The 12,341-nt window shown below is 40.4% G+C and overlaps 1 protein-coding gene across 9 annotated transcripts in view; it reads left to right on the top strand.

Annotated features, from left to right (window-relative positions):
* Window positions 1-12,341, top strand: part of Mbnl2 (muscleblind like splicing regulator 2) — a 150,038-nt gene that overhangs the window by 113,321 nt on the left and 24,376 nt on the right. For 2 of the 9 annotated variants that reach the window (XM_047552619.1, XM_047552620.1), the window contains 3 exons: window positions 2,182-2,235; window positions 2,872-3,025; window positions 9,811-9,846. In XM_047552619.1, coding sequence (XP_047408575.1) covers window positions 2,182-2,235; window positions 2,872-3,025; window positions 9,811-9,846 — 244 coding nt within the window. Of the gene's footprint in view, window positions 1-2,181; window positions 2,236-2,871; window positions 3,026-9,810; window positions 9,847-11,116; window positions 11,212-12,341 lie in introns of all 9 variants that reach the window. The other 7 variants (XM_047552621.1, XM_047552625.1, XM_047552624.1 and 4 more) reach the window with 7 other exon arrangements.

Genomic DNA, 12,341 nt, shown 5'->3' with positions numbered 1-12,341 from the left:
GACAGGTTACCACCGTCCTGCCTGCTGTGCATTGTTTCCTTATATTCCTAAATTATTCTAATTATTAGTAATTATTTCTATGGAAATCAGTTTTCAACAAACCAAAAAAAAAGGAGAACATTACCCTACCAGGTATTAAATTATTAAAAAAACATTAAATATTTCTTATTCTACTTGGAGACTTCATTCAATGATGCCTTGTTAATTTTGTTCCTAAACACCTGCCTTTGGAGACCCTTCTAGAGAGCATGTCAGAAGAGACACTCCCCACACTAGATTCATTGTGTACATGCTGGACTACAGAAGGCGAGGGGGCAGCTGAGTCTGGACCCTGGGGGCCAAAATGGTTCTGAGTTTAACATCCAGTTTGTGTTCCCACGGGCTCTCTGAGAGTTGGCTATGCCACCTTCTTTAGTTAACAGAAGTTTGTTTAAACTCAAAAGCGAAAGCGAAGCCTGCATTATTTCACAATGTAATGCCTTGCAGGGGTCAAAGAATTTAAACACCACCACGGGCATCGTGGGTGTTATTTGATGTTGAATTTACATTTGAGGAAAAACTATCCATAAGTTTTCTCATTATCCAGCTCATCGGTTGCTTTGGTTGGTGACATTCACCGCTTGACTTTGACAACACTGCTTTCCTAGTTTTGGGGGGGCTTTATCAAAACCACCTTCCAAAACCTTGGCCATCCTGAACCCACCCCTACCTGCAGCCCTTCCCGCTCCTTCTTGACTCCCCAGCCCCAACTCTTCTTCACCTATCTGCTGTCAGGGTCCTGCTTTCCGTCCTGAATCATCAAATGATTTTCCCAAGGAAAATATCATTAATTATTCCTGTTTTAAGGGTCCGGTACTATCTCATTTTATTTTAAATGCCATAGCTCTCCCCCAGAACTCCAGGATATAAATTTTTAATTTTTAGACAAACCTTAGGGATTTACCTATTGTGCTACACATAGAAAAGGGATATTTCATTTTTTAATTTGCATTGGAGCTATTCCTTTGAATTTATTTTCACAGAATTCCATCTTAGAATTTTTCCATTTTTTTTTATAACAACTAACCAGGAATAGGAAAAATTTTTCATTGTAGTCTAAATCAATCCATATTTGTTATTATTTCAGTTGTTTAAATGAAACTATCTTCCCAAAAGTATGGTTATAAGCTAAATATATTTAATTTCTAATCTTTAAGCAGTTCTTTGCCATTTTTAGCTGTTTGCTACTGTACTTGTTCTAGCCAAGAGTTCTACTTCTCATTAATTGGTTTGATCACTTATTATACCTAAAAATACAAATAGAATTTCCAAATAGAAATCATTTTAATACCCAAGGACACTAAATACCTTTTTAAAGGTATTTTCTTAGTGTGATCCGGTAAGTTGTTTGAGATGAATTATAATTTCAAATGTAATAGAAAACAGAATGGATGATAAGTTAGTCACTAGAAACAGGAAAATGGAAAAGTGAGAATTGGAAGTTCACAATTTAAATTCAAAACTTATTAAATTTTTTAAGATACTAGCAGAGTGAAGAAAAGAATTGAGACAATTATCCACACGATTCAGACAAAAAATAAAGATCCAAACCCAAACAGTTTTGCCAAAATAATCTTGTGTTTGAATATTTTTTTGCCTGAATTTTTTGTCTCAGTTTGCCACTTCATTTTGTTAGGCCAGATCTGAATTAAGAACGGTTTTAATGAAAATTTTCAACTTGGATCATACTTGATGCCTTAGTGTTTTATATTTGAAAACTAACTTATCAGAAGTTCTTGGATCCTATGGCCCTTAAAAGTTTTGCTTTTTTTTTTTTCTGAAGCAATATAAAAAATGCTTATGGTGTGTATGCAAGCTGCTGTTTTAATTAACTTTCCTGAATTTCAAACATCTATATTTTACTCTCTTATATGCTTTTAACTAAGGTATAGTAGATGCATTTTTGCTTCGATACTAATTTTAAGGTGTAATATTCATTTCTTTAGAGAACATTTTTGTTGTTGTGCATGCCTAGTGTTTTGTACGTTGTATATTGCATTCAGAATATTTTTTTCCTTCTCACCTATCCACAATGCAATGCCGTTCCCATGATGCACCTCTGCTTGCTGTTTACCTGTATGTTAATTCGCTTGAATCCCATTGGCCCACTGCCATCATGTGCTCGCTGCCTGTTATTAAAAGACTCAGTCGACTGCCAAAGCAATGAAGCGACCTCTCGAAGCAACTGTAGACCTGGTACTTTGACCTTTCACCTTTCGCTTTGCATGTAGCTTTTCAGAGAACCATCTGAGATTTGTATTACTTGTAAAATATTGGTTGCCACCAATCGTTATGATTAATTTACGGAAAAAAAATTCAATAAGGTGTTTAGCCATCTCATTTTCATATGTTAATCTGTGAAATAAATGAAACCTAACCAATTTTAATACCTTTTCCAAAAGAGTGAAGCAAATTTAAATGACTTGGCTCAGAAAATGCTCATTATAATTCATATTAACCTTTAAATTCAAGAAATTGCCATTTAGTTAAAGAAAAGAATAGGTATTAATAACACCAGTGCTTCTTTCTCCCCCTTAGAATAGTTTAACCGTTTTAAAAGCCGAAGCCATTTTTTTTTTCGTTGTTGTTGCTTGATAGTTTTTCTTTTCCTTAGTTGAGATGCTACCGTTTTGGGTTACAGAAATCATGCTTTTGCTCTCAATAACAAGTTCTCACTCATTCGACATTGCCGCTGTTTAAATTAAGGTGCATGGCAGAGGCATCTCCTTAGCTGTCGTTTTTAAAAAGAATGTTGCGATTGATGATCTCTGTGGACACGGAAGGTGTGTGTGCTTTAAGTTAGACATATCTTATCGAATTCTTCGTTTCTAGGCCTTTCCTCCTGGTGCTCTTCATCCTTTACCAAAGAGACAAGCACTTGAAAAAAGCAACGGTGCCAGCACGGTCTTCAATCCCAGCGTCTTGCACTACCAGCAGGCTCTGACCAGCGCGCAGCTGCAGCAACACACGGCGTTCATCCCAACAGGTACGCCCCTGACCGCCCCGTCTGTGTCCTGTGCCCTTCGGTCATGTGCTTCCTTCTCATTTCCTTAAGCTGTTTGGTGGCATCTAGTTTGCATTAAAGGTACAGTACAGCCTGAAATGGCTCTTGTGCAAGATATCTAGATGTACTGGCCTTGCCTTGATAGCTAAAGATGCTTAGGATTCTAAAGCCAAATATTTGATAGGGCCAAGGGACAGACTGAACCCATGAGAAACAGCAGAGGCAGTTAGGGCTTCTAGTTTTTCTTGCATTTACACAAGTCCTGTAAAGTCGTTGATGTAGTAAGACCTTTTATGTGTGACAACTGAAATTTGTCCATAACGCTGAATGATCTAAAAATAGCAATTCCAGTAAGTACTAACCTTTTTTTTTTTCTATTTCTATTCGAGTACTAAAAAAAAATGAGGCTATTCAAATTAAAGCAATCCTCTACTCATATTTTTATATCCATTCTATCTCTTTCTCCATCCTTCTCAACTTTCACCAAGTTCACAAATATATAGAACTCTTATCTCAGTCGCTAAGCCAATGTCTGACTGTGTGAGGCATAAACCTATTACTCCACTAAGAGATCAATTGTTAATTCTAGGATCTCAGAATTTGAAGGATTCCTAGTGATCTCATCCGGTTGACTGTTTTACAGATGAGAAAACTGAGGCCCTCCCTCAATGAGAAGTGACTTTCCAAGGTGGCACAACTAAGAAAAGACAGACCCTAGTTCCCTAAGCCCAACCCAACTTACATAGCACCACACCACCCAAACGGCCTCCATATATGGATCCCACAGTTCTTCTAAAAACTAAGAGAGAAGTGGAGTTTTTTAAAGTAGCATAAAGTATGAGAAAAGGGGGGAAAAACAAAGTCATAATGCCCATCAGCTCTCCCCAGTTTGTCACCCACTTCCCTGACCATTGACACAGCCAGACACACATTTGCACCAGGCACAAAGGCACACAGTCACCACAATTTGATTGTGGTTTTCACCACGTGGTTGTTTAGAAGCAGGGTGTGGTGTAAACCGTGGTGGGATGACCCTCCATTGAGATTTCCTTTTCAAAGTCAAAACTCCTCTGATAATTATTTCAAGATAAATGTAGATGAATAATAATTGCATTGTTGATCTAATCCCTATGATTGAACTTTTCCAGTTTATATTCATTTCCTTAAATTCCATAGCATTTTAGGAATTAAGATGGGAGGGAGTTCAATAAACAGTTCTGTGATTTTCTTTGGAAGAAAATCTATACTTTTAAATGAATTTGTAACCTGAAAACAACAGTACTTATTATAATAAAAAATATAAATTAGGTAAGCAAAATGATTTTTTTTTTAAGGTTTAGTTTTTTTAGTTTTAATTCAGTACTGTTTTAGTTCTGTACCTGTCTTAAACTCAGAGACCTGTAGAGGGATCATTAATTCAGTACCTATCAGGGCTTCACTCTTGCCCTGTTGCAACCGTAATCAGTGACTTTCCATACTGTCAGAGCATAGCAGTATTGTACTTGTAGCCCACTTGAAACAGCAGAATTATAATTACTGGAAGGCCAGTTTACCTTGAGGCCCTCTACAACATGTCTCACTGTAGACCTTTTGGCCACTAGAAGTTTTCAGAGAAAAAGTTAAGGAATAATATACTGAGGGGAAAAACAAAAGAACAAGTCTGTTTTGGAGGAATGGATGATAATGCCATTAACGTCTCTGGGGAGCTCTGTGGAAACCCTGGAGCTAAGCTTTGCAAAAGACAAGACACCCTCTCAGGCATATGAACACTCCAGTCCAATAATGACTGATTTGTTAAATCACTGAAAAAGTCCTCATTTTAAAATATTTCACCTGGAAACCCCTTAAATATTTCGAAAGCAAGGATGAATAACATCCCTTAGGAAATCACCTGCTTTCTGTTGGTGAAAGGTATTCTTTTAGGGACCCATGTTAGGGGTTGGTGGCTGTGGCTGTGCACTTCCGCCCCCTGGTGGACTCTCTAGGAACTGCTCCAATGTGCCTGAACCTTCTCACAGTGAGGTTTGGAAGCCAAAGGGTGGGCCCCAACCCTCTTAATCCTGGGAAAGAGAAGTGTTTCCATCTGTTACATGATATAAAGATCATAGTGGACAGACTGTGGATCTCATGTTCTGAAATGGTGTTCTAAGAAATTTTCACATGTTTCTTTTAAATGATGAACAAGAGAATAATTTTATTAGGATTTTAATTTTCATTATGTAATCTTTCTCCCATTTAAATCCGTAACAGAAGTTTCTGTGTTTATGTTAGGTTGAGTTTTTACTTCAGGGTTTCTTTATTATAAACCACATTTTCAAGCGTATTCTAAGAATGATAATAACAATAATCCTTTATTGTTAAACTGGTTGTTTTAAAACCTCTACGAGTCAAGTAATGATACTCAAAAATAATTGTAACTTGATAGGTGGTGGACCCATTATTTTTAAATGGACCATTTTTTCTATAAATGTTTTACATAAGCAACTATCATAAATAGAAGCAAAAAAAATTTATTCTCCTAGAGGTTACCCTTTATCAAAAGGTCATTCATAGTAAAGCTTTTGATATACTACTAAAAATCTCCCATTGACACAATATGAACTTGGAGTTCAGGAATCATGCCTCCAGGCTGTGAACATGTTAATATAAAATATCACACAAAATATGAGAATCTTCTCCAAAACTTTACTAAGATAATTATTGCCCTGGTTGATTCCCTAGCACATTTGCAGTGGGTGGGATTTTTCCTGTTTTTTTTTTTTTTCTTTTTTTTTCCTTTTTTGATAGGGATTATTTTAACCAAGTAGTTATACATTTTTCTTTGCTATGTTAGGAAAGTGGCAAAACCACACAGAGTTACAAAAATAGCAGCATAATAATTCTTGGCATTTCTCTGACAGGTTTATTCTGAGTTACTGTAAGTGTTCTTATAGACATTATCTCATTATTCTTCAAGATGTTGCCGTTCTATTACTGGCAAGCATAGTTATTTGCATTTTGCAGATGGAAAAACTGAGGCTGTGTCTACACTGCAAGGTGATCTATAAAATTAATGGATTTATCCAGATAATTCTTGCTCACAGATACTATAGCTGGAAATATTTGTGTAACTGAAGCAGAAACATTTTGAGAAGGCTTTGCTCATAGAATTAGTGCCCTAGTGAAATGCCTCAGCCAGACAGAACACGGGCAACCCACAGAATCCTTCTTTTATTTATTTCATTGCCTTGGAAGCACAAAATAAGTCACATGGAGAAAGTATTATTCCAACATTTCCTAATGAGGAGACATCCTAAGTGTTATATGAGGTTATCACACAACTTCATGAGAGATTCAACAGCATTTAGTAGAAACTCTGCCCGCATCAGCATGCAACACAACGTTTATCCATACAGCGCAGCACATGCTTCCTGTGGTATGTTCTGGGTTCCAGAGCCAGGAAGAAGAAGGCAAAGGAGTTCAGAACTAGGAGGGAAGTGAATATAAAGCCCTAAGGAGGGGCTGGAGAATGAGCACAGCTATGTGAGAGTGAAGCATCCCCAGCAAAGATGGGAAGAGAGCATTTGAAGAACAGGAAGTTGTCCATTAGTGTAAAGAGCCCACGGGATCCCCGGGGAGAATGGAGAAGGCAGCAATGAGCTTCCAGAGAAGAGCAGGACCAGAATCAGGCATCGAGTCAGAGAGCCACCATATGTCAAAAGCTATGCTTTCCAATATCCACTTCACTCAGGCCAGGTAGAGAGAGGGGTTTGTCCAATTAATTTGGTTGAACACGTTACTTCACCAAGGACCAAAGCCAAAGTGAACAACCAATACTAGCCCAGTGTGACCAGAGGATCTGCTATTGATTGCTGACAACCCAGATGACATTCACATGCATGACACAGGACAGCCCTTCAAGAAACCCTATTCACACTGAAACTCAAGAGAGTAAGAGGAAATGTGTATAGGGCTAACTTTGAATCCGGCCAAGGTTGAATTTACATGAAATGATTTACAAAATAGGTGCTTTCATAAGTTTTAGGAGCCAGATGCTTCTAGAACACCTCTTATTAATGGCTGAGAACATTCATCCAGCACACTGAGCACCTCTGTGCCCCACAGATCTGGTCAGACCCGCTCTCTGCTCTCCCAGGTTATAGGAGAAATGGATGTTTTTCAGGCACCCATGTCTATACATAATCAAAATTCTTTAGCGTGCTGTGAATGAAGAAGAGTTCAATGAGGTTAAAATAGAAATCTGATCTGGATGGCATGGAGAGATAAGCCAAAGAACAGCTGAGCAGTTTTTGGAGGCCTGGCATAGCTTGAGACCTGGAAGATAAAGAGGGGCAGCTTCCCGTGGGCAGCTCAAAAGTAGGACAGAAATGTGACGTGTTCAGTTCAGAGCACTGAAAGTCTGCTGTTTGCTGTTGCATGCTGGTGGAGGATGACCCAGGGAGGTGGCCAGAGCCTGGGCCACATGGGCCCTCCTCCTGGAAGTGCTAGAAGCCAGCAAATCATTTCCAGCGGAGGAGTGAGCAGGCCTGCCTGGGGCGAGGTTGGCTGCCGGCACAGTGAGAGTGGCCTCTTGGGGGAGCAACAAGCCAGTTCGGACATCGTCTCATGGCCCAGGTTAGAGGTAATGGTGACCAGGGCCTGAGGAGCAGCAGTCATGATGGGCAGCCAGGCCAGTGTGAGCTACACCTCGGAGCAGGCTTGCCTTGGCTTGTTGGTGAGGTGGACCTGGCAGTGTTGTGAGGGAAAGTGTCACGCATGACTTTCAGCCGGGGCTAAACTGGTGGTGTCCTGGGGTTTTTCTTGAGGTGGAGACACAGACTCTGTAGGAAAGGGCAGAATTGAAACATCTTGAATGGGAGATACTGTGAGACCCAAGTATTGGAGCCAGGGAGCAGTTAGATGAAGGGATCTGGGGCTCGGAGAAGAGAGTCCACATCACGCGGGCGCCACGAGCCCGTCGATTCTACCCAGGTCCACGTGTTGAGTGGTAAACCAGGAAAACCTACAGAGAAAGCCCAGCATGCGGAGTTCAGGGAAGGGAGCGAATGGAGCAAAGTAGACCAAAGGGAGTTGCCGGAAGGAAAACAAAAGGTGTGCGTGTGGTTTAAAAAAACAAAACAAAACAAGGCAGGACGGTGGTGTTTCATGGGGTGGCCAAGTGCAAAGTGCTACTGCGACTTGGGACAGTAGTGAAGCTGTCCTAGTGGCCACTAATTGTAGCGACATGGAGTTTGATGACTGACATTTGCCGTTAGAGTGGAAAGGTGACAATGGAAACCAGATGGGAGAAGATGGAAAAGAAACAGGAGCAAGGGAGTGAAAGCAGACGTGTAGGTGACTTCCTAGGAGTTTGTGAAGAGGAGAGAGAGAGCTGGAGGAAGAGGTGGTGGCATGGAAGGGATTCTGAGGGTGTGTGTGTGTGTGTGTTTCACACTGGATGCCCTCGCACATTTGTTGTTGAAGGATCCAGTAGGAGCCCAGTTAAATCACCCTTTTTCCTGATGAGGTCATGTTAGCCTGATCAAAACGTGGACCAGTCGGGCAAGAAGTCTCCTTGGGTGTGCAGTGCTCAGCAGAGGGAAGGAAGATGTGCAGACCTCACGTTCCTCAGCTCATATCTCAGAAGCCACTTCCGAAACCGTCAGTGGGTACCTATGTTCATTAAAAGCCACGTCTCTGACACCTACATAACACCCAGTCTTCAGTTATCAAATCCATATAGGACCTTGAGTTTCATTCCAAGGAATGGAACCAGTATGGTAGCAGATAGTTCCTCAGAGCGCTTGGTACCCTCCTTTTACAGCCCTCCACAGCAAGCAGCACTGTCCCCGATCAGTTCTCTGTCATGTGCATCAGTAAGACCCACAGGCAAGGCAACCATTCCTAATCCCTTCCTCCCACCTCCCCACTAGACACCAACCTGAGATTTCCTAGAAATCTTACCAAAGGCCTCTCCCAGGGATCACCTCATAGTAACCATGGAAAAATCCCTAGCCTGGCTCCTAAATCTGCCCCAATTCTGCAGTCTTGTGTCCATACAACATTTGGACATCATTGCTAGGTGCCAGTCCTTTATCACAATGGACCTCATAGCAGAAGGTAGATCACATACACATGCAGACCATTCTGTAGGGAGCCTCAGTCTTCCTGCAGTAATCTAAAATCCTCCTGCCCTGTCCTGCAAGCCTTTGATTTAGAGGATGTGAAATCTTACTGTTCTTGCTTTCATATCCTTGTTGACACAAAACATGCTATAATCAAACAAACAAACTTCTAAGGCAATCAGTGCAGCATGATCTAGCGACTGTCAGGCCTGACCTGGATTCAGGAATAGAGTTCTGTTTCTAACCTCGCCCTTGACTCACATGATGACCTTGGAGGAGTTACGGTGCCTCAGCTTTTTCATCTGTAAAATACCCACGTCCTACCTGGGAGGATGAACTTGATAATGTCTGTAAAATACTTTGAGGTCTGAGAGGAAGGATGCTGCAGCATTATCACATGTCATTCTTACTAGAATCATGTCAATGTGTATGAATAGCAAGTGTGAAAAGAAGTCTAAGAGTAATCTCAGAATATTATTGGCTTAAAAGAAGTCAGATATATTTGTGTCTGTGCTGACAATGTGAACGGCCCTAAAAAACTGTTTTAACTAACCCTACTTATTTCTGGTTGTGCTTCGATCTCACTTTGAATGTTAACTCTAAACCGCTAACCTGTTTCTTTCCCTTTATTCACTTTTTCCACCCACCATTGCATGACATCAGGGTCAGTTTTGTGCATGACACCCGCTACCAGTATTGGTAGGTTTCAACCTTTTTTATTTGTCTTTTATATGATGTACAGTACCTTCACTTGCTTGAAATTTATTTCAGAGATGGTAGAAATGCTTTAGGAAATAGTAAATCTGAAGGCTTATTTGGCTTTAGAGTTAACGTAGACATTTTTTAAGATGTATATTTAAGAAAATGACGATTTTAATGTGACCTCTTGTGCTAGAGCAATCACTACAAAGGCCTAAAACCACAAGTACGAGTCTGCTTTTTAATGATTTGTGTTTTGTTTCTCTTTATAGTTTATCTGGTATAGCATAAGAAAAACAGAGAGGCAGGCTAATTTCATCAATGTTTTAAAGTTTCATAGTGGTGTGCCTTTATCTCCTCTTTGCTGTGTGTTAGAGTTATCAGAGTTTCCCAGAAGAATTTATTTTTAAAAAAAATTATTTATGGATGTATTTTGAAATCAAATGCCTAAACTGCCTGCTTGATTATCTTTTGTCAGTTCTCATTGATTTGTGATGATATTCTGTACTTCCACACTCCCTTAGATGGTAAATTTTAAAAGTAGATAGCTCTCTTCACACCTTTCAGTACCTTGGTACAAAAATCTGTCTTTAGGACATGTGGATTGGTTCCACTGAGAGTCCAGAAAAGCAAACATCAGCAAAATTTGGCTCTTTCACGTAACTGTGAATTTATAACTAAGAATTTATATCAAGACCATGACTTTGGCTCTGCTGTTTATTGATCAAAATAAAACACAATCCACGATCCAGTTTACATGAGCAATGCCAAATGGAAAGAAAAATTCAATTTACGCATAATGAATCCAAAGAACATCCTTATCCAAAACTAGGCCCACATATTGAGCCCTCAATGTTGTAGAATTTATGATGAGTCTGTGTTTGATGATCATATATTCTGACTTCATTGGATATTACCTCTCGCATTTTTGGAAACGGTCATGATCACCTCCACTTTATACTCTGAACTAGGAATGGATCTGTTGTTAGAAATCGAATGTTTATAAATACATCAACCAAAGTAATCTGCTTTGGCCTTTCTGGGAATCACTGATTATGTTTTAAAACTTCCTTTAATTGTACTTGTAATAAGCTATTTTCCCTTTTTTATTTCTCTCCCATGCTTCCTTGCTTTGCATTGTGATTGCATGCCATCTGCTGGTTTAACCCATGATGGCTTGCTGCTCTGATATTCACCATGCCAAAACCACTTCTATTACCATAATGCTACACCCTCCTGTTCATTGCTCCCATGGCTCCCCTCCTGAAAGTACCCATGATGCACAGCGCTACGTCCGCCACTGTCTCTGCAGCAACAACTCCTGCAACAAGTGTCCCCTTCGCAGCAACAGCCACAGCCAATCAGGTTTGCTCCTTTTAAAGCTTTCTTTCACAAATCCCGAACTCTAAATGAGTGCTGATATTTAAAAAAAAAATTCTCGGTGAGAATTTTTTTTTCATGTTTATCCATCAAATTTTATTTTTTTAATTAGTTTATAGCAAGCATTTACGGACAGGTTGCACTTATTTAGAGTTAACATTTACTGCCAATAATGATGTAGCTATGTTTTGTGTTGCACTGTTTGTTTTCGTACCTAATATTGTGTAATTAACCTGACAGGCTTAAATTCCTTTTAGTACAGCATTAATTATCCAGTGGTTTGTGAATTGCCACACAAAAACAGTAGAAGCGTACCCTTGGGTGCTTCAAAAATGGCTCTATTTTGATTCGGTTTGTTCAGACCCTACCATTTGTGGTGGAGGGGGAAAAATTTTTCCTCTTAGAAAAGTCTCCCCTTTTCCATCCGTGTCAAATTTGAGGTCCAAATAATTGTTATTAACCTCTGACCTTGGTCATCAGTCTGGCAAACTCACCGTGTCCCCACTGGACAATCCGTTTAGATACTGGAGTAAGAGCCAAACCCATTGGAAGAAGAGCAACGTACCACTGGTTCACAAAGGCTGGATATAACTGATTAGGAGAGTTTAACTCTGTTGGTTTCGTGCATGTGCCAGTAGGACCGTGATGTGATATTTCCCAGTGAGAGCCAGTCGGCCATCTCCTATGGTCCCCTGCTGGCTCTATCTCTGACCCTACCCCACGTGGGCTCCTGGTCACCAGGAGACGAGTGTGAGATGACCCAGCATTAACTCTCACCCCGCCTAGAAGGACACTTTACGCGCATGCCCTCCCTTCATTGAAGAACAATTTTGGTTTTTTGTTTAGTTTTGTGTTTTGTTTTGTTTTGTTTGTTTTTTAAAAAATAAAATCAACCATGCTAATTAAAGATGGAAAAGGACTTACGGGTAGGCAGGAGGAAGGGCCAGAGCCATGGGAAGTGGCGCACTGAGAGCCACCCCAGGGCACCAACGGCCCATTCCAGGCTGCGCCCTGCAGACTTGGAAAGGCTGACTCGGGCTCCAGAGGGTCTGGATTCATCCTAAGGAGAGGGGGAAGGTGGGAATAAAGGTGCAAGCCCGGGGCAGTCCCACGGG

The sequence above is a fragment of the Sciurus carolinensis genome, chromosome 5, assembly GCF_902686445.1.
Source record: "Sciurus carolinensis chromosome 5, mSciCar1.2, whole genome shotgun sequence".
In the NCBI taxonomy this organism is placed as follows: Eukaryota; Metazoa; Chordata; class Mammalia; order Rodentia; family Sciuridae; genus Sciurus; species Sciurus carolinensis.
This window is presented reverse-complemented; position numbering and strand designations above follow the sequence as displayed.